The sequence below is a fragment of the Ambystoma mexicanum genome, chromosome 2p, assembly GCF_040938575.1.
Source record: "Ambystoma mexicanum isolate Mex_15411 chromosome 2p, UKY_AmexF1_1, whole genome shotgun sequence".
NCBI classification, from domain to species: Eukaryota; Metazoa; Chordata; class Amphibia; order Caudata; family Ambystomatidae; genus Ambystoma; species Ambystoma mexicanum.
Genome location: NC_090923.1, coordinates 1,154,898,396 through 1,154,921,083, shown reverse-complemented (window position 1 = coordinate 1,154,921,083; position 22,688 = coordinate 1,154,898,396). Strand labels below are relative to the sequence as shown.

Here is a 22,688-nt window from a genome sequence, read left to right as displayed (position 1 = left end):
AGCAGACACAGCACCCATGTTCTGGGCATGTCCTTCCCACACAGGGGGACATTAGCAAAACTGTGAGCGGTTAAGACTGTTTCAAAACCATCCACTCATCACATTCTTTAGTAATGGTTCCTCTCCCTTTGTGAGAGAGGGTATGACCAGACGTGGGTCCTTTGCTCGCTGTTCCACAGGTAAACAAGCTACACTTCACTGAAGCCCAACAAGGGAGAAACATGTCTTCTTGGATTGCTTGTGTTATTGTGCAGGGGACCAGATCTTAGCATTTTGGGCAGATCTGCTTTCATTTCTGGCAGTAACAGACTGACTTGCATATCACTTTTTCAATTCTGCAAAGTCGGGGACGGGCTAAAAAGAGGGGTGTAAAAAAGAGCACTGCCAGTGGTTAAGGTTGATTCAAAACATTCCACTCATCATATCAGCGGGATTTCATTAGGTCTTGCATGTGGCTGATTTAACAGGACTGCTTTACTAAAGTCGGTTGTGGGTAATACACTGTTGCTGCAGAGTGAGGCAAAGTGTACCGAGTCTACTTGATGCTTGGCCGCCATTTTTTATTTGTAGCATTCTGTCTCACAAGTGTGAAGTAGACTGTACACAAGCAAGGCCACCTCCTGCTCTCATGTCCAATGTGGGACCACCACAAAGGCCTGTGGGAAGACTCTCCGGCTTATCTCAGAATACTTGTAAGTTTGATTTGTTATCCTTGGCTCTGATTCTGAGGGAATTAGCATTGTGAGGGTGCTGCAGGATATATTAGGGTTTACCAACACCAAAGCCTTTTTTAAGGGGAAGGTGACATGGCAGATCCCACGTGGGGGTCCCCTACCAAATGTTTGGGGTATGGTGGGATAGTCCAGGGGATCCCCTGCACACCTCCTCTGTGCCAACATCATGCAGCGTGTGGTGGTACCCAGCCCCTATGGCATTCCACTCTCTACCCCAAGAAACAGGAAGGGAACTTGGTCACACTGACCACTTCCATACTCTTTATAATAAAATAGTTATTTAAAACAATAGAAAGCCACTGCAATAGAAACTGGAGAGCAGAATCATGTAGTCAAGAAACCATTTTCCAGTTACATTGCATTTCATTGCAGCAGCATAATCTGTGTACCTTCAGAACTCTCTTCTTCATCTGCCTCTTCCTCTTCCAAAGGAACCTGTAAAATACAAAAAATAAATTAGTAATCACTGTAATGAGTCAAGGCTCTCTCAAGGCCTGTGGTATGTCGATCTTGGTATGGGGACCAGAGCAGTATTTCTGTGGCAGCACACAACTATGACAAAACAAAGGAATGCCCTGCATGCGTGCACATATCTGCCTTTGCTAGGCCTTACCCCCTGCCTTCTGCACTCACCAGCTTACATACCACAGTCCAGTCCCGTTCTGGTAATGCCTTGTAGTATCTTTTAAAGGAAGATAGAGAGGTGGGTGGAAGGGTGCGACGACAGGAGGAACTATGTGCCATTGCTGCAAAGTGTAGTTATATATTGAGTCCCCTTCACTAGACTCCTGGGATACGTTACCTAGGAATCCTAGAAAGCCGGAAGATACAGCTCACAGACTCACAATTCAGCCTTATAGGATCGTGGACATAGCTTGTGTAAACTGTGGGATCGTGGACATAGGTTGTGTAAACTGTGCATCATCTCTCAAAACTCCTGATGTGTGATTTACCTTGCTGGCCTGCAGAGGGCCATCAGTGGCAAACAGCAATGAAAAATCACAGATGCTTCCTTTGCCCTAACAGCGTGAACACCCTGCAATTGGAGGTTGGGTCACCACTTACCTGCCTGGGGGTAAGGTATCGTTTCTGCTTTCTCTAAGAAGTGATAACAGAGGAATAGGCACTAACCTGTAAGTAGTTAGCTCAAAAAAAGGTATCAATGTGGTCTGGAACTGGTGTGGTAACATAAAGATCTTAAATTACGCCACTCAGTGTGTAAAAATACTTTGTATCAGACCCCCCAACGTCCACACAGCTGCTTGCTGGATGACGCTTTTGGCTATGTGATCCATGCCTCCATGCGATTAATTCGATTTTATAAATGTATCTTGTTAAAACATTGACAATTAGAAATATGGTTCTCTATCGATTTATATATTTGGAGTTAGTGTAGCAGGCTTGGTAGCCTAAGCTCCGATGTTGAGGAAGAAAAATGAACATGTCATCGTTAACAGTTGTTTAATGGCCTTATGACAGTTGGGCATGAAGCTGGGAGAGGCCGAAGCTCCGGATGGGTTCTTGCGTGTGAGACCGGATGTGTAAATGTAGGGTGAAGGCTAGCTAGAGACTGGCAGCACTCTGGGTGGCACCCACTAGACTCCGAGTGAGGCAGAGAGGGACAATCACAGCTTCTTAGGCTGCAAGTTCAATAGCTTCAGCAGCCAGCAACAGACCAACCACGACGGGTTAATTGTGGGGCGTGAGGACCCAGAGAGTAGGCTAGCTGAGCTTCAAATGGAAGTCCTACACCATAAAGAGAAGCTGGCTTCAAGTGACAGAACTGCACCATAAAGAGAATTTAAGAAACCTGAGGAAAAAGTAAGGACTATCCAACGTTGATAGCGACTTCAGACAATGCAGCTGGAACCACTTTTTTTGTACATTCCTGACTGATCAGAAGAGAAATGAGCTGCTTGGGAGAGGCAGCTGCATTGAAGGCTAGCGCCTGTGATATCACTGTCTGTTTCAGCCACAATATACCCAGCCCCTCCCCTGGGGAGAGGGCAGATTAGTTACCCAATATTAAGCCAAAGAACTGTTATCTAAATGATGGCCCTTCAAGTATAGGGAGCTAGAAGAGACGGCCAACACCAGGCTCCTTTATGTTAATGAATGGCCATGCTCATCCATTTTCATAAGTGTATAATGAGCAAATAGTAGGCAGCGGCCTGTAGCCCCTCCTGCATGCTTCTGCCAGCACTGTTGTGTAATAAGATACAGATCATTAGTGTGTGGCTGCATTGTGGGGTACAAAGCAATGGCTCTTTAAATAAATACATGCATTAACTCATATCTATACAACTCTACATCTGTTTTCAGCCAACCATATTCTTTTTTGGCAACCTCCTGCCCTATTTAGCGCTCCTTTTGTTTAATAAGTCCAAACACTGATTTGCTTTCTATGCTGGGCCAGGGCTGATGGTCAATTTTGTAGATCATTTATCCTAAACCTATCTCAAATCCTAACGTTTAGACTTATTGGAACCCTAACCCGAACAAACAAGCTTTTGCAAACCCAAAGCCTGAAACCCAAATGTCTTCCTATTACCCTGCTGTTAGTCCTTCTCTTATTCTGCCTAATGGTACGTCACATGTGGGGAATTATGTACTCTCTGCAGTCAATAGAAAATTGTGTTCCATCGTGTACAGGAAGAGGAGAATATTGAAAACCCACGTTAACATTTCTGGTAATGTTTCTTCATGTGTCACCATGGTTTTTCATTACACAAAAACTGCCATCATGTTCCTGGGTCAAATTCACTTCTCTTAGGATGACTAGAAAAACTAAGATACTGGATATGCAGGTCTGGCCAAATTTGGAATTTGTTTTCAAGGACTGCACAAAATACTAAACATGAACCTTATTCTAGCCCTAACTGGAGCGCTTTGCAAACTGTAAGCCTGCAGAACAAACGTATTAGCGGCATATTACCAGTGGCTAATGATACATCAGATGTGAGATCTTATACCCTCTACGGTCTATTGGAAATTTGGTTCCAACGTGTCCAGGAAAAGGAGTATGTTAAAAAGGCACATTTACATTGCTGGTAATGTTTCTAAATGTGTTGCCATGTTTTTTCAAAACAAAAAAATACTATCCCATCAAATTCATGGGTCCACTGTATTCTTATTAGGTCAAGTAGACAAACTAAGTTACTTGACAAGCAGGTCTGGGAGGATTTGAAAGATTTTTCAATGCCTGAACATGAGAAACTGGTTTGGCATATTGTATAGCATTCGATTATATTTTGGGATTGAACAAGCGATAGGATTAATACTTCATCTTTTTGTATAATTCTGTTTGTCTGTCAACTGCTGTAATTGGTCTATCCCTCTAACTCGGTACTGCTGGCACTGCAACACAATCTGAACGTACTGCTTTGAACCCTTCCCTGAATCTTAGGTGCAAGGGGTAGTTTTTTGCTTAAGTGACTCAGTTTGAACTAGTAAAAAACTGGGAATGACTGAGGGCTGAATGACGTGAGCCTGCAATAGAAGAAAATGCATCTTACAATAAGAGAAAAGGGAATGTGTAAAGCACATAGAAATCCACATCAAATAATCTTCACATGAAATAGTTGCAATGGATTTAAATCCCGTCACCAGCTGATTAAGTAGTATGGAGCGACCAATGACAGGAGCAGAAATGTAACCATATTACCCTTAGGAAACACTGGTAACCATAGCGTCACACAGATTCAAAATATGGCAGTCATCTTGGGAAGGAGAAAGTCCTCTTTAACACACTTGTAATGCCCAGTTTAGAACGGGACCACAATTGCCATATCCAACAGCCATCAAGGCATATGGCACCAGGTCCAAATGCTACCACAATGGTCCCACTGCCTTCAAGCCGTCAATGAGAACCTCCTACCCCAACCGCACTGCCTGCTGCGCCACCAAAGCCAAAACTGATCCAAAGTCCTCAAAATGCCAAGCTGCACCACAGAGATGCTGAGACCTTATTGGAAATGACTCTGTTGTACTAAAAATGGTTGCAAAACGGAGTGGCAAAGGCAGGCCTTCCCACCTCTCATAAGGCCCAGAGACGAATGCTTAGTAACAATATGCTGTGAAGCCAGTGTCTTAGGAACACCTCCTTGAAAGCAGGATTGACTTTTGACATCTGTCAAGCAAGCATACGTTCTCAACTCCAAATGCAGATGGATCACAGAAACCTTAATATAGCCACCTGGTGTGGCAGGGCATCTCCAGTTTTCGTCAAGCAGACCATGATACCACTGATGCTGATAGTGAAGCCCCAAATATATTTGGGGAGCTACTTGTAGTCCACAGTTCAACCCGATACCTGAAAACACAGACACAAGGGTAGTAAAACTGCCACAAAATGCATTAACCTTGATTGCAAGCAACAGTTACAAATGAACAATCAAATTCAGCCTTCTGAATGTTCCCAGAGGGGAGGAAAGAGAGCTGGTCATGAATCTGCGGGAGGAGGAAGGTATTCATTATAAAGGCCATAACTGAAGTAATGTGTTCTTGTAATGGATACCTTCTTCCAGAATAATCCAAATCTCTTGAATAACTCCCATGGTGGCGTGACATTTTCAAAGAAATTGTTACCAAAAATGAATGCAAAACAGAACTAGCGGTATAGTAGCTGATTGCCCCCTTAGGTTCCATCATATGGTCCATTAGGAGCCTTGTGGGATGTTCCTAGGGAATAGCCTGACTGATACTATATCTGCAGTGGATCTCCCCTCAGGGAATCCCAATCCCCCTCAGCACTCTGCAGAGACGGATGGGTAGCAACCTTCCAAAAATGGGGCGGTCAGCGCATATATGTGGTAAATCCTCACATATCTTTGTCATGCACACTGCTGTGCCCAGGTGCACGGAAGACATGTGGAATGCCATTGCAATCACTCAGGGTTTTCAACTAATTTTAGTAGGCACAGCAAAGCAGAGGACAATCTGGCAAAATTCACATTTCATGGGCAGCATAATAACCATGTATTACCACAAGGGGTGCCAAAGTGACCCTCATATGTGCTATGGCAGTTCATGCAGCAACGCATGGAGCCTTGTACTGCATGATCATCAGAAACATCTAGACAAAGCCTGCTTGTTGTGAAATTAACTGCAACCATCAGGCCAGAATAATCACAATACATTTATAACAATGGGGGGAAATGACTTGAAGGTAGATTTTTTAGCAAGATAAGGAATTCTGAAATCCCCTTAGGCACCCGCATTGGTTTCGCTCTCTGCATAACCTTCACCTACAAAAATGCAGAAAAGGAAAGTCCACTCGCTAGTATGGCGTGCGGAAGTAATGGCTTTACGGAAAAATGGTCTTCATGGAAAGAATCCTCAATGGACGAAAGTGCATCGAATGCATCAACAATTCAACAAAATATTCAAGTCCTAAGATTATATCAAATAATATGTTGGGGTAGAAGAGTTCACCCGATCCTCCATAAACTGAATGATGGCTGGTACAGAACAAAAACAAATGTTTTCTACAGTCAACCTATTGAATGCAAACCTAGAGATTTGTGACCTTTCAAAATGCCAACACGAAGTTCATCTATGGTCAATAATATCAGGAACTTAAAAATAGCAGCCAGATGGCATAAAATTGGTCAATAGACTTTTTCACTTCGCCAACTGGAAAACATCTTTTATTTTAGTTGCATATATACTGTAGATAGGAAATGGGCCAACAGCAAGACCATCAAAATCTCCTCCAAAGGAGTCTGCTTCTGCTACCTCAACATCTCAAGAGCCATGCAAGCAGGCAAAGGCTGGCCAGGAATGGATGAACGATCTGCCTGCTCTACTCCCACCAGGTCTCTCCTCGGAAGCAACCTCCACACAGCAAGCACTGTTATATCAAGAAAATCAGAATAACAAGTCCTTTGTATCAACCCTGGTGCCAAAAGCATCAAAACCGTCCTGTATTCTTGGGAGAGTCGAGAGGAACTGTAGGGACTGGAGGAAGCTGAGGGCGGGTATAAACAAGATCAAAGTGCCAGCTCACAACCAATCCATCCCAAAAGATCCCAAGTGAGAAAGCTCTTGGGAGTAGAAATGAGGAATATTTCTTTGTAGGGGAAAACAGGCCACCTTGGTGAAAGTCCCATTTCACTATGATGTTGTCCTTCACTTTCTAGTGCAGTTCTTCCAGTGTTTAGTTTTTGCATCTCAGTGGTGTTGCCTGTTCTGAATACATTGTTTCCTTGGTGGATACAAGGAGAGATTCAAGCTTAAGACCGATTGCTGTCATGTGCCAAGAAATTGATGTATAATCTTGTCTCGTTCTTGTCCCAGCAAACATCGAGTGGAAGGTTGGGCAGATGACAACCTACACATGACAAGTACGCATGATTTGCAGAAGGGTTTTACCTTCAATCGTTTTTACTGTAACGTCCTCTACAGCCAGTCCCAGTGGATGTATGCAGGGGCCAGCATTTTATCTGTGTGATGCTCAAAAACTGGGATCATTGAGTTGTATGTGTTTACTGCAGGAATCATATCCCCAGTCTTGCTTCTTGGACCAGAAAGTTGCATGGGCATAAGGCCCAGTGGTGGCAATGAAACTTCATAACGGGCTTTGGGACAATAGCAGTCACTGAGAGAAACAGATAGGGGGTTTAAGGATTTTTGTCTCCTCCTGCAAGCATAATCTCTGTTACACCATCCTTATTAGTCACCAGTTGTGTTGCAAGACATGCTATTAGTTGGTTTGTGGTCACCATGCCATCTCAATCAACCCCCATTATAAGTTGGTATTGTTTGCATAAGTGTAGAAGGGGAAACTGTATAAGACAATAAGGACATTCATGGGCAAATATAAATATTTGAAGAGCGACAAAAACTAAGGAACTGTCAGGATCCCATAAGTTCGGGATACTGTTTCAGAAGTGAAAGGAGACAGTCGCACTACCTGAGTAGGACCTGCCAAAAACAAGTGCAACCCAACCCCAGGAAGATCCTCAGTATGAAATTTCTGGATTTGCTCACGGAGTCGACAGTGTAGAAGGCAGCAGCCATATCTAAGAGAATCGGCATACCACCACTGCCGCCTCCCATCTCCCTTCTGAGGTACCACCACTGCCGCCTCCCATCTCCCTTCTGAGGTTTCACAGAATGCCCCTGGAGGTGCCATAACTTTCCTGAAAGGGAACCAAAAGGTCTGATTCCTCAGTGTAATGCAGTCAGTGTACTGTTAAAGTCCATGTCACCATTATACGTCTGCACAACAGGAAACAAATAAGTTGTGTGCAGTAAAGAGTGCAAGTTAGACCGGCCATCCACAAGTAATGCAATTGTCTAAATATTACATGCTTTAAACCCTAGGCGACTAGCTCTATTGTGAAGCAAGAATTAATAATACTCCAGGAGTGAGGGCTATTCTATTAGTATAGAAAGTAAACTGGGCTTATCTGATTACTTATATGTAGACGTTTACTTGTTTGTCAGTCTCCTTAGCTAGCTGGTAGTACTAAATACCATACAGTCTCTATGTAAAACAAGTAGCCATCTTGAAGTTTGTGTTAATTCAACACAACTGCCTCAGGATGCTTCATTATGTGGGCAACAGTACTTAGTGCTTGACTCACACATTCATTGAAATGTGTTCTCATTAAACTATGTACCGGTTCCAATACATCTAGGTAGTAATGGATGACCCTCTTCTGTAGTGACACTAGCCTCTGACCTGGAAGGCCCCTTCGCAGGTTGACATTTCAGCCCATGCTTTTACAGGTTTCTTTGTTCCAACTTCATTGTAAAACGCGGCACCCTCTAAGTACACTAGTCATCTGCAAATAACTTGGCACTCACCTGACAGGACTCTGTGAAAGGACAATGCTCATTGCCATGCATATCTCTCCTTCTTTAGTGACCCAGTGAGTGCCGGAATTCACCTGTGCGCAGGAGGAACCCCAGCATCACCCACTCCCACCCTTCCCAAAAACCTCACTCACCTTCACTTCTCTGTCTTCCCCCTTTTCAGATTCTTTCTTATTCTCTCTGGTGAAAAAGAAAAAGTTTCAAGTTTACAGGGATCGACAACATGACATTCATTCTCAGATGATGGGGAGTGGGTGCTGAAATAAAGGGTAAGGCAGTGAAACCGGTGAGAATTGGAAGTTTGAGAGATGAGTTAAGAGAGTTAATTAGGAGAAGCACCACAAGCAATCAATACTAAGAGAGGAGTAGGTGGTGAGCTATGGGATGGAATGATAAATGAGGTCCAAGACCAGGACAGGAGAGTAGTGGGAGAGAAATGAGTGCTAAGAGATGGGGTTGCGTGATCAGTGTAGAAAAGCATCAGCAGAAGGGATTAAAGAGAAAGAAGTACGTTCTACGTGGCTGTTGAAATCGACAAAGTGGTTGGGAAGTGGGGAGAAAGGTGACAGGGCTTCTGGGTCACTAGAAGGTGTAAAGGGTGCTCAAATAAAATTACAATGTTGCATAGATGTGCAAAGGCAGATAATGGCCAGAGAAACAGACAATACTTAAGTAGATCAAATATTAAATAACACAACAGTAATGAACAACATGCAAGTTACACACAATCCAGTCGTTAAAGGGTGCTGTTCATGCACTTGATAATACACGCGGCAGTCGGAGACGGTGGAGTGAACGGTGGGAGCTCTTCAGATGCTGCCGTAGGACATTGTCCGTCTCAACTTTAAAGTCCGCCGTGCTGCGTGTCAATGTGCATGGCAGCAGTGGCATGCAGTCAGAGGGCAGTCTGCTCTGTAGAGAAGGTGGAGCATGCCATGAGCAGAGGGATGATTGAGTTGCTGCCCGTAGGGCGTTATCCCACCATCACAATCTGGTGTGCTGCATGTCAGTGAGCGGCTGCAGTCGCAGGACACTCTGTAGAGAACATGCCTGTGAGCAGAAGCAGGCCTTGAGTTCCTGCTGTAGGATGCTTTCCCAGCTTCAAAGACAACCATACTGCATGACAGTGCGCACGAATGCAGCAACAGGACAGTCTGCTCTTTAGAGAAGTTGGAGCATGCGGTAAGCAGAGCAAGGCCTTGAGTTGCTGCCAGTAGGGTGCTTTCCCACCTTTACAATCTGCTGTGCTGCATGTCAGTGAGTGGCTGCAGTCGCAGGACACTCTGTAGAGAACATGCCTGTGAGCAGAAGCAGGCCTTGAGTTCCTGCTGTAGGATGCTTTCCCAGCTTCAAAGACAACCATACTGCATGACAGTGCGCACGAATGCAGCAGCACGACAGTCTGCTCTTTAGAGAAGTTGGAGCATGCGGTAAGCAGAGCAAGGCCTTGAGTTGCTGCCAGTAGGGTGCTTTCCCACCTTCACAATCTGCCCGGCTGTGTGTCAGTGAGTAACTGCAGCAGCATGCCAGTCTGCTCTGCAGAAAAGGTAGTGCATGCTGTGAGCAGAGGGAGGCCTTGAGTTGCTGCCCATAGGGTGCTTTCCCATCCTCACAATCAGCCACACGCTGCATGCCAGTACACTGGAACCAGGCAGTTCTAGTCCTTCACCCCTGGAGATCACTTGACTGAGTCTGCATTTGGTATCCTGGAAATTAGTGAGAAAAGGAGTACCGAGGGGCCTATTTAAGATTTGAATATAATTTGTGCATCTAGGCTATTTTTTGAATTGTATGAGCATGTTAATTTAACTTCTCTTGACATTATGTAGCCGGAGGGGAGGGGTGTAGCGACTGACTTTGGCTGCCCTTTCACGTATTGGGGTACTCCCCTGGCTGTAGTTTCTAATACCAGAAACAACACCAGAAGCAACCCCACGGGATATATTAATTGATCTACATGGATTTATTCATTATTATTAATTGTTATTAATTGCACTCAATTATTTTAACTACTTTTGGCAATATGTTAATTTTTTTCCATCATAGCTAAAAGGAAGACAAATGCCCTCTGGGCCCTTTAATGGCCCATATTAAAAAGAAGTCTGCTAAAATCAGTCTTGACCAATATTTAATCAAGGCAATGGGAAGAGAAATAAACACTGGCATTAAATGTGTGGAAATGACCTTCAAAATGCTAATAGCAGTTTAGCACAGAGCAGGATATCAATAATGGGACTTGTAAAAGGTGGCAATAGTTTAGATAAGACGGAGGGCGATCATAAACTAGATGTTATTGCTGGCAACACTAATCCTTCTGACAACATAGCTTCTTTCGTTTAGTGGAGCGGTCCTTTAGTGTTTTAGCTTTAAAGAGCTTACACGCTCTGCAATTAGCTTCGGGGTAATCCCTAGGCAGACAGAGATTACAAGTGTTATGCTTATCTATCCAAGGGAACTTGCGGTTGCACTTGGGCAGAATTTAAATGGAGTACTCTCCATATGTTAGTCTCTGGCAGTGGGCGAGTGTATGTAGGAAATAAACGAATGTGAGTATGTCCACCCCCAACTCTCCCTACTTGCAGGGCCGAGGCCTGAGGCCTTCCGAGGCCCGGGTCGAGGCCAGAGACCTTCCGAGGCCCAAAGTCTGTCGTGCAGTCTCGACGGCTATTCGTTCTTCAGACCGGCATCGAATTTCGGAGTCTCGACGTGGGATTTTAAGAACGGGGAATTTAGAATTAATTATGACAAAATGGCTGAAAGCCAGGGAACTCCGCAACTATGCTTCCGACAAGTATGGCAGAAAAAAACAATCTGAGGGTCCTACACGCATGAGGGATCATGGGTACAGTGGAATACACACTAGGGATAGTATTACTGGCACGCCCTAGGTCGACGCCCATTTTCGAGTAATACTCTGCAGCTTCCCCTAGATTTCGGTCTATGCACAGCATGTGATCTAAGCAGATTCCACAAGCCTCAGAAATATATATATCTGTCCAATGCCCTAGAATATCCGAAAGAGCAGTCCCTGCTGTAATTAAAGATGCTAGTGTAGTATTGATTGTATCACCTGTGTTGCCCCAAATCCACCCTGTCTTTATAGCCCATTCCTCCAATAATCAAAGTAAAAATAAAATCAAAAATAAAAGGAGACAAAGATAATAGATACACAATCATATTGTAAACAACATGCCACTAATCACACAAGGTTTAAACTGATCTATAGCAGAGGAAAAGGTCAGTTTTTCTAGAGAGCTGTCAATAGAAGGGGTGGTGCCCCATTGAATTGTCTGTAGAGAAGTGAATTATGCTAGTACATTCAATGTTGTTATCCGTAGTTGAACGTTTTAATACATTAGAAACCCACATCTTGATGGTTTAAAGTGAGATCTCTCTAATAACAAATGCTTTAAATCAGTTCAATCCTGCCTCTTTAACCCAACCACCAGTAACCTCTGTTTGACAGGCACCATTATGCACTAGTTGTGATATACCAAAGGTTGATAAATGTCTATTATTCAAATGTCCACAACAGATGGTGGTGATATGACCTTCACAGATGCCATAAACTAGAAATCCAAAGATATTGTCTAAATAAAAGTGGTAAGCCAATTGTTGTGTCAATTGGATACTTCTTCCTCTGCTCGGTTACCTTTAGCGCAATCCACCACTTCAGATCTCACACCAACAGCCATTCAGTATACCATAATCCTGATGGACCCTCCTTGTCCTACCATCACCAATTCACCTAACTTTTCTCGGTTTAATAAGATGTTACGTTGGCCAAATAGCAGGCTACAGGGAAACCTGATAAAGGCTTATACACCATAAAAAGGGTCAGAAGGATCAGGCAGATAGGGAATGGCTCAAAAGTTATGGGAGACTGCGTTGTGGTGGCATTGCCACACCCTTCAATCAGACATCACTTATTACATGATTCAATTATTGTTCGTGTTAGGCCACTGACCTTGTTCTACACTGCAAAGAACTCTGGAAGGATGGATAATATTTTTGATCTACAAGGCTGCTTAATCCAGCGGAACTCGTTTAGGCAGCGGATGGGCTATAGAAATGTTTTTCACAACCAGGCCGGCTCCATTAGAAACCTACTTTGATCCTCTAAGCACCCTGGCGACAATGATTGCCAGCAGAGTTCTTGGACTGTCTGTTTACAAAAAGAATCACCAAGGACACCTGGGACTCTAAATTATCGCCACAATTTATCATTTCAAAAGGTGGGCCTCCCAGGAAGGCTAGCAACACCCATGCAAACAAATTGACACTGAGCGATTAACCTCTTAATGTACGAGTTTCTCAACCTGGGAACATTGCACCTCATACAAGTAAACCAGAAGGGCATATGGGCTGTAAAACTATGTGAGGTGACATTTCTTATGTGAAACAGTAAGCTACAAATCAGTTTTATGTTTATCTTGGAACACTGCCGGAGTAAGGAAACATCTGGAGGATATGGATTGGATTATTTAAAAGGACAGATATAATTGTGTTTAAAAAAAAGTGCGCAACAGAAACAGTGAATTTAGGAGACTATTGGGCCTCATTAAGAGTTTGGTGTTAAAAGTGTTGGTAACGGAATAACCGCCACTTTTACCATAATGGCGAATTAGGAGTCAGCACTCATTCGGACAGCGGAACAAGCCCCATCGGAATTAGTGCCAACATCTGGCGGAATTAGCCCTGCTGCTAATTCTGCTAGCAGAATTACTGCTAAGATCCAAAACGGTGCTTCTACTGTATTGCAAGTTGAAATACTGCCAAAATACCACCAAAAATGGGCCATAACTCTGCCAAAAATACAGTGCAGGTAATCAATACAGGTGACAAAAAACAAGTCATAGGTGCACCCAATCCACCCTGAAAGACTACAAAAGGCATTTACAACACCATGCTGCCACTAGCTATTGCGAACTGGGACAAGCAGCTCCTCCTGCTCCACATAGAGCTGCAGAGGCAGGAACAGCAGCACAGGGCACAGGGTGCAGAGAGGAGGAGGAGGAGATGCCATGCAATGCAATGGCACATTCCTCGGGCGAGGCCCTCATCCTTGACATTAACTGACACTTAGCTGATTACTCTGTACCGGCTAAACAGGGAGACCATCGTTGGGCTACTCGCCCTGATCCATGCTGATATACAAAGCAGGAGCAATATCAGAACTGCCGTACCCCCGCTGCTGAAGCTTGTGTTGGTCCTACACTTCCTTGCTACTGGCACCTCCAGCACACTGTGGGCATGCTGCATGGCATGTCCCAGTCCACATTTCACATGTGCTTGTGCAGGTGTTTGAGGCACTCCTGCACCATGCCTCCCGGCATATCTCCCAGCACACCACACCGGCACAGATAAATGCCACAAAGGCATGTTTTTACACAGCAGCCCACCATCCCAATGCAATAGCTGCTCTGGACTGCACCCTTGTGGCGTTGGTGACTCCCCCAGGCATCCGAAAAGATATATTGCAACAGGAAGCAGTATCAATCCATGAATGTCCAGGTCACCTGCGATGCTGGCCTTGTGATCACACACTTCTGTGCCAGCTTCCCTGGTCCCACCCACAATGCCATGGTCCTGCGGAACAGCACACTGCTTGCATACATGGAGAGCCACAGAGGCCAACAGACATGGATACTAGGTGAGTACAAGTGCCACACACAAACTAATCTTGCAGCACTAGTGAAACGCTATGTGAATGGGGGTGAACATTACCACAGCTGATCAATGCATGCCCTATCAAAGCCATGGTCATGCACGGCCTGCCCTCACACCCCACACATGACAGCCACCAACCCACAAGACTAGGCCATGCAGGACAATGCAGTAGTATGTCAGTGATGCATATTTCCCCAACAAGTAAGTAATACACACACAGAGGACGGCATGAACCACACTACATATAGAACACATACCGACACATCCAATGTCACAGATCAACTGCCGATCAAAGACGATGCAGCACTGGCAGAAAGTGATTGCATGTCATCTGGTAATCATGTATGTAAAGCCATAATGGAAGGAAAGCAGAAACCGCAAACATGCACAAGAACAACTAATCACCTATCAGGGCACATTCATGATAGCAACGCAAAGGCCCAACACAGGCAACACGCACCCTGCAGTACCAATCACAGGCCATGGAAGTAACGACTGCTGCTTGAGAGCTGTGTGCGCAGTGTAACACGACAATACATATGTAGCCCATAGCATATAACACTACATTCAATTACTGGGATGGAAAACCATGTTGTACAACAATGCAGGAAAAATGTATGAACAGAGTCCATCAACATACCTATTGAAAAAGAAACCCATCCACAATGCACTGTGACTGACACCTGTGACCTTTGCCCTTGCAGTTGACTCTGGATACCCGCAGCTACCATGGTTAATGACACCTGTCCACAATCCACGTACAACACAGGAGGTGGCCTACAATGAGACACACATGAGGACCGGGCTGTGCATAGAGCGGATCTTTGGCCTGCTGAAGGGTCATTTCCGGTGTTTACATGGGACCTAAGGGGTCTTGATGTTCAAGCCAGAGAAGGTTGGACAATAATTATTGTCTGTGCCATGCTGCACACCATCTGCCTCAGACGAAAGGTCCCCCTGCCCCCTGATGAGGATATGCCGCCCCCAAAAGACAATGACTCACTACCTGCAGGTGCAGCAGTGCCACACAGTGAGGGAAGGGATGGTCATCTGGAGCGGCAAAAATTAATTGACAATTATTTCTGATCACATCGATAATCACATGTTGCTCACTTTTGTACATAGCCATGCATTGAATAAATCACAATCACACAAAAAGGAATGTCCAAGCATTGTTTCAAGTGAACTAGAATTTAATAAGTGTAAATAAATAATCCCCAACACCCCCGACCCAACTCCCCCCTCCCCAACACACCCTCCCCAACACAAACCCTACCCACCTCCCCCGTCCCCAACACACCATTCCCAACACCCCACCTCCGCACCCCACCGCCTCCCCAACACACCATCCCCAACAGACCTATGACATCCCACCGCCCTCTTCCCAACATGCCATCCCAAACATGCCCCAACCACCCCCCCTCCCCAACGCACCATCCCAAACACCCCCACCTCCTCCCTCCCTAACACACCATCCCAAACACCCCCACCTCGTCCCTCCCCAACACACCATCCACAACACATCCATGCCCTCCCACTCACCTCCCCCTACCCACCTCAACATCCCCAACACCCCCATGCCCTCCCACCCACCTGCCACCTCCCCAATACACCATCCCCCACTCTCCCATGTCCTGCCACCTCCCTTGTGCCTATGTACAGAGTGCCATGAAAAGTAACTTCTGTGGTCTCTTGCCCTTGCAAGCCTGCTCAAGCACTGTTGGAGTCAGATGATGCAAGAAGCAGCGCTTTGGAGTGCTAGGCACATATCCCTCCATGGGGCTGACAGAGGTGGAAGGCTCCGAATCAGGGCCCCAGATGTGCTACATTGTCAATTGCATGCAAGAACGGAGGGATTCTGCAAAAGCACACATTAAGTTTTGTTAGCGGAGGCGCATGCCGGGTACCTTCTCTTTCCCTTTCTCCTGTGACATCTTTGCCCTCCTTTCTGGGTCAGGATGGCAACAGGAAATGGGGGATTCAGAGTGGATTTTGTTTTCCAAAATGGCCACTGCTGTGCTTCCCATTCTGGCAATGATGCTATTTCTGCCAGTGATAACTGAGTCAGCGATAGCGTCGGATGTATCAGCGGTAACAGTAATTCTGCCAATTCTGCACAGAATTACCGTCCGACACTCATTTTCGGCAGTAATACCGCCAGACAGAATAATCGTCACTGCCAGTGGTGTGCGCGCGCTCCCATCCTGTTGTAAAAGGCTGGTAATTCTGCTCGACACCACAGCGGTAGCCGTTTTACAGCTGAACTCATGATGAGGCCCTCTGGTCCTTATTACGAATTTGGCGGTACTCCAGCGGTAAATCCACCAACATATCACCAAACGGAATTACTGCTTCCGCCACTTGGTCCCATGGGTACAACACAGGATTGCGAGTGGTGGTGGGTGATGTAAATCCACATTTTCTGGAGTCCCGATAGTTGGCCAAATTTACTACCAGCGGAATTACCAATTGGTAATTCTGCCGATTTTAAGGTAACACCTACACTTTTCCTCCAAAAATCAGAGGAAATTACTGTCATGATGCCTACCCCCAGGCATCCGGACCAAGCCCATCAGCCCCGGGAGCAGGCATCTAGACATTTAGTAAAACCTCAGCAGCCCCTGCTAGGGGCTATCTGGGTTCAGTCCTGGCGCCTTAGGTGCCAGGCTCATAGTAGGAATCAATCCTGGCGCCTAAGGCACAAGGCTCATAGTCATTACTTACCTCACGCAGACCATGCTGCAAATGACTCCAATCCAACATGAAGCCTGAAAGGGACTATTTTTCTACAGGGACTATTTTTTACTCGGGTGTGGTTCTGGGGATCTTCTTACCTGGGACTACTTTGCAGGCTATTTAAACCACGCCCGAACAGCAGCTCATGCTTCGTGTTATTCTGCATCCAGCAGCGTAACGCTCACCGTGTCTGCAAGTCAGCATCCAGTCTTCTACCACGCCCGCCTCAAATCCGGAGCTCCTAGACAAAAGGAAAAGAAAGGAGAAGAGGTTAGAACACGGACATTATTTCATTCTTTACCTGATTCCGGACCGAGCACATCTCCGAGCCTGGAAAGGACATTATTTCAACAAGCGTCGCTTTTCCAGCAGCAGCGCCGCGTTATACTCACCAGTCCACCACATCTTTCAACTCGGCGCTGCCTCCATCATTTTCTTCGTCGAAACCCAGCACCTGGGGGGAAAACAAAAGGAATAACAAGGTGAGCCGAGAAAAACCGACAAAGACAATCTCTTTGCCACCATAGGCTTACCTGATTTACCACCGGAGGTATTATCCTTTTATTCGCTGCATCTTTCTATGCCGCACATATAAAGGGAGAGAAAACAGCAAGTTAAACTCATGCAGCTTTCACCGGACAGTGTTTGGTAATACAGACTCTTACCTGAACGCCATCAGCTGCCTCCAGGCAATATTCTTTTGGACCCAGCTGCAACCTAACGAGGGAATGGAACAAGAGTGAACATCGGACATATTGAACTCTTTGAACTTTATAGACACTGGAGTCAATATTCCTCCGGAACTCCTCCAGTACCTTCAAACCAGTGAAGTAACTGGTATCTACGCGCCCCTGCATGCCATGCAGGATGGAGAGCTCATCATTTAAAATCATAAGGTGAGGTTACCAAGAGGGGATATCGGAGGTGATTAGTGGGGAGAACGAGAACAGTTGGGGGGGCCATCACTAAAGTCCACGGGTGGCTAAATCCCTTTCTCCACTTGCAGGAGAATACTTCTACGAGTTCAGCAGACAAGATTAGGCAGGCCAGTCCAGACTGTCATCTCTTCACTACGCATCACGTTGGTGGAGACCGCAGCTGTCCGGGTCCGATCGACGCCCCTGTGGGAACCAGGTGAGCGTAAAAATAGGTTATAGTTCTTTCATTTCTCTTACAGTCTCTCTTCTTCTGTCTTTCAATTATGACTGTATATCACCAGTGATGTGACATCACTTTCACAAGTAGGAGGTCTTCCTTTATTTGCAGACTATTAACACAGCTCTCTGGATTGATTTAATAAACCTCTCTCATCAATCTTTCTTTCTTTATTCACATCCTGTTCCAGATTGTCTTATAACGTTCTCCCTTTCAATTGTCCTTTTACAGTCTATTTTCCCTTCCTACACGAACAGACTTCTACTTTCACAAAATCTTCACACATTCTTTTTCTCTTTCCGCTCTCTTGCTCTCCCTCTCTGGCATAACACGGCTTACCCGTGATCTCCGTCTGAACAGCTGGGAAAAGGAACGGCCTTTGCAGAGGTTGCGACTCCACCCCCTTCCGAAAAAAGCGATTGTCAGCGCGGTCAGCTCTCCGACTCTGCCTCCCCTCAGCTGTGCCGGCTCTGGCTCCTGCCACATGGTCATCCTCTCCATCTTCCTCGGGGTGTGGCCTGCCAGCGTCGGGGGGTAGGGGCACATTCCTCCTCAGGCAAATGTTATGGAGCATTGCACACACCAATACTATTTTCCCTACCTTGTCAGGGGTATACATAGGGGCTCCACCAGTGTGATCTAGGCACCAGAAACGTGCCTTTAGGCGTCCAAAAGTACGTTCTACGCATAGATGGGTCCGCCTGTGGGCATGGTTGTAGGCGGTCTCATGTGGTATACGTGGGTCATGCACAGGGGTCATCAACCACGCCAGCTGCGGATATCCACAGTCACCTGCATGGTGTGAAATACGGACATCAGTCATTTGTCTCATGCATGGGTGAGCATTATTGTGTGCATCTTGCCCAGGCAATGTCTATGTGTGATGGGTGGGCATCCTTTGTATGTCATGCCATACATTCCATGTCCTGTACATGCACCCTGTGTGATTGTGGCGGGTGTTCTGTGGCATGTCCCAGGTGACTGCACATGGGCAGACGGCTGTGGCACGAGTGGACATGCAGTTTGGTGCTGCTGTGTGGATCTGCGCTGTGCCACATTCAAGATGCATTGTGGTCCATGTGGTTTGATGTGTCATTATGATGGTAGTGGTGTGTGTCCGTCAGCATGTGTGTGGCCAGGTGTGTACAACGTATGCATGCACCCTTGGATGCCCACCTTCGTTGGTGCAGGTGCTACCCGGGTGCTGCCAGTGCATCGTCTTGACATGCAGTGCTTCCTTTAGTTGTGATTACCCCCCAGCCCCTTCTGTTCTTGTGCTTCACTGTGCATATGTGGCTGCGTTTGTTCTCACCCACTATCCAGGTCTGCTGTCTTCTGTGCCTCTCCATGTATCCTGGCAGTGTGCTGTTGTGTAGGAACATGGAGTTGTGTGTTGAACCTGGATAGTGGGTACAGCAGTGGGTGATGATGAGGTCAGGGCCACATGTCACCTGCAAATTGAGGGAGTGGTAGTGCTTCCAGTTCCTGTATGCGGCGTCATGGGCCTGGGGCACCACAAATGCTACATGGGTGTTGTCGATGGCTGCTATCACATTGGGCAGTTGTGCAGTGGCATAAAACCGTGCCTTCATGTTGTTGACCAGGGCCTGGGTGGTGAGCAGTGCAATGTGTCGGTTGACATGGCGCACAAGGGCATCCAGCACCAAGCCCAGGACTGCGCTGAATGCGGGCTGTACCATGCCATGCATCATGGTCACGGAGTGCTGGAAGGTGCCGGTCCCCAGGAACTGCATGACTGCCACCACCTTCAGCAGCGGTAGCACCGCTTTGCAGATCCTGATCCTGCTCCCAGTGTTATCCTGGATTGTGGCCAGCAGTTCCGTGGTTGTCTAGCTGTTCAGGCAGTACTCAGTAACCAACTGGGTGTCGCTGAGTGCCCAGGGTGAGGGCCTGGTTCTGGGGATGGGTGCTCGCCTTGCTGGTGCCATTCATCTCCTCCTCCTCCTGCTCCTCATTCCACCCTGCGCCCCCAGTACTCCTTGTGCCCTGGCCTGGTTGGCCTGCATCTCAAGCCCCATGTGCAGCATGAGCAGTTGCTGGTCCCAGATTCCAACTAATAATGGTTGCATGGTGTTGGTAGCAGTGTTTGGGGTGTTTTATGTAGGCCTCTGGTATGCATTGTGTGCACTTGTGGCTTTATTAATGGCATCTGGGTTCAATTAATTCCAGCTGTAGGCTGTAGGTGTTTCTCGGCTGTATCAATGCCGGTTTTCAGTGCTTATACTGCCGTAAATGGAGTTGCGATCCGGCTGTAATAGTGCTGTGTGTTGTCGGCGCTATGAGCGCCGGCTGTAATTGCACCGGCTGTGATAGTGCCAGCTGTAATAACGCTGGTACCTTTTGGGTCCAGCGCTAATTGCGCAGGGTCCTGATCTGGTGGAGCGGTATTGGCGGCGCTAATACCGTTACCGCCGGGATTCAGGCCTAACGCCCAACTCGTGATGTGGCCCATTGTATTAAAACCTAGGGCAGAGTCACGTTGAAGGTTAAATTACATGAACCCTAAAGTTGCCAGATATGTATTTTACACACTGATATAGTCCTATCGAGCCTGTTTAGACTTGGTTTCAACAACAGGACACAGACATTTAATGACAATACTGCACTTAGATCTTTTGATAATCAAAACAGTCACACTATCTGTTACTGCAACACTGGAACGAAGGAGAATAGGACTCATTTTTTTGCTGTTGGATAAATGGCATGCCTGTGTTTGTAAAATATGGAGTCTCCATATCCAGCCACTTAAGGAAACTGAAGCAAAGCAGTTTACTTTAAATGTGAGCTCAAAAGAATCAGCATAAAAGATAGATGTGTATGGATACTACGATTGCTCTAAAAATCAGATTGGCAAAAATGAAAAGATTGGGATAATCATAATAATTGCTGCTGCTAAGAGAGTATAATGTAATATGTTTCAGGGTTTCAATTCACAATATGGCCAATGAATACCTGTTAATAACTCACATATTGTACTTTTAAATAGTAATATATTCTTAATTTTGGTTTTAATGTTTTAACTTGTTCGTACTTCTTAATTATTTTTAGAAAGATTAAGATACGGTTTAAGGAAATAGGGTGTTTACATTTTCTTGGTTTTATCATATGTCTACTCTAATTTTAAATATTGTGTTTTAATTTGGTTAATATTTGATGTTAACATATTTACTGTGTCTACTTTCTTTTATGGCTTTGGCTGAAATAAAGACATTTTAAGATGATGGCCTTAGCAAGTTCTGATGTTTGATTTCCTGGTCCTGGATCCTGTCAGGATTCTTGGAAAAAGTCTAAGCTCATTTTTAAGCAATTCTCCATGCCTTCCCACTGCCCCGGTTAGGTTCTGTGGTATATAGCAGGCTATTGAGGAGCCTTCTCTCTCCAGGAGACTCCGTGTCCATGAAGAAATAAGTAAAATCCCTCAGGATTATGTGCTGTTGGGTTCGTATGGCTTGCTGTCTGAGCTACCCCTCAGTGGACCGCACATTCAAATTTGTCACAGCCTTCTCTTTACTGACTCTTTTCATAGGGCTCTAGGCTACTTAGATTAGCTAATAATGTAGTCGGCCGGTCTGCAATTTTCCTGTTTTCTGTGTGTAGTGGGATTGGTCAAGCCCCTCTTTAGCCAACTTCCTGTTGCTTTTTGTCAACCTTTTCTCCAAGTTGTTTGTCTTTCTTTCCTGTTCGTTTTCAGCAATAGCTTGAATGCCATTCAAAAGGGTTTAAATCCTTGGTCGGCCATCTTTAAGTCAAGTAGAAGTGCATGTGGTGATGTATGGTTCTATGGTCTGTCTTGAACTACAGGGCTGATCACTGAGCTTAGTGTCACTAGAGCATCAATACCAAATTGCCGGCGGACCCAGGGGTTTCTCTGTGTCAGCCCTCGCTGGGTGTCTGTGTCTGAAATAGCAATATTCATAATGCTGTGCCTGGTATACCTCTTTGTGCTTGTTCCACTCTAGCCATGTAACAGTGAACAGAGCTTCCTTACGGGCCAGGTTTAATTGAGAGTCATCTTTGAAGAGTGAGGGCTAGATCATGGGGATTGTCTTGCTTGCATTCAAGACACCCTAAGGCCCCCTAACAGAGGCTGGTGCCCTCTTTTTGCATCCCTCAGCCTAGAGGCAATAAGACAAATGAGAAAGATTCTGAGAAATCCCCTTTTTATCAATCCCTGCTAGCCCCTCACATTGCACGTGGGCATCCCAGGCAACCAGAATATCTACATCCTCTCTAGATGTATCGCACAAATGTGACTTTGTCACTAATTGCAACATCATACCTCTTTCCTGAGGTGCAAGCTTGATGGGATTTTCATTGAACTACACTGAGGATAGAGTTCTGCAATAGGACGCACAGAAGTGCAATTTTCCTGTTGTTCTTTTACAAAGCATCCTTACTATTGTTTTCATTCATTATTTGTTCCCCGTGTGTCCTGTACACAGTAGATGAAAATCAGAAGATGAATGTAATTTCATTTCCAATGGCTGCTTAGTATTTTCTAGAATTTAGCATTAACTTAAAGCAATTAAAAGCATCATCATTATAGAATAG

At 45.6% G+C, this 22,688-nt stretch overlaps 1 protein-coding gene across 4 annotated transcripts in view; it reads right to left on the bottom strand.

The window, feature by feature from the left end:
• CACNA1F (calcium voltage-gated channel subunit alpha1 F) overlaps positions 1–22,688 on the bottom strand; it is a 1,137,291-nt gene that overhangs the window by 608,675 nt on the left and 505,928 nt on the right. For all 4 annotated transcript variants that reach the window (XM_069645269.1, XM_069645268.1, XM_069645267.1 and 1 more), the window contains 2 exons: positions 8,690–8,735; positions 1,124–1,169 (listed from right to left, as the gene is read on the bottom strand). In XM_069645269.1, the coding sequence (XP_069501370.1) occupies positions 1,124–1,169; positions 8,690–8,735 (92 nt within the window). The remainder of the gene's footprint in view (positions 1–1,123; positions 1,170–8,689; positions 8,736–22,688) is intronic.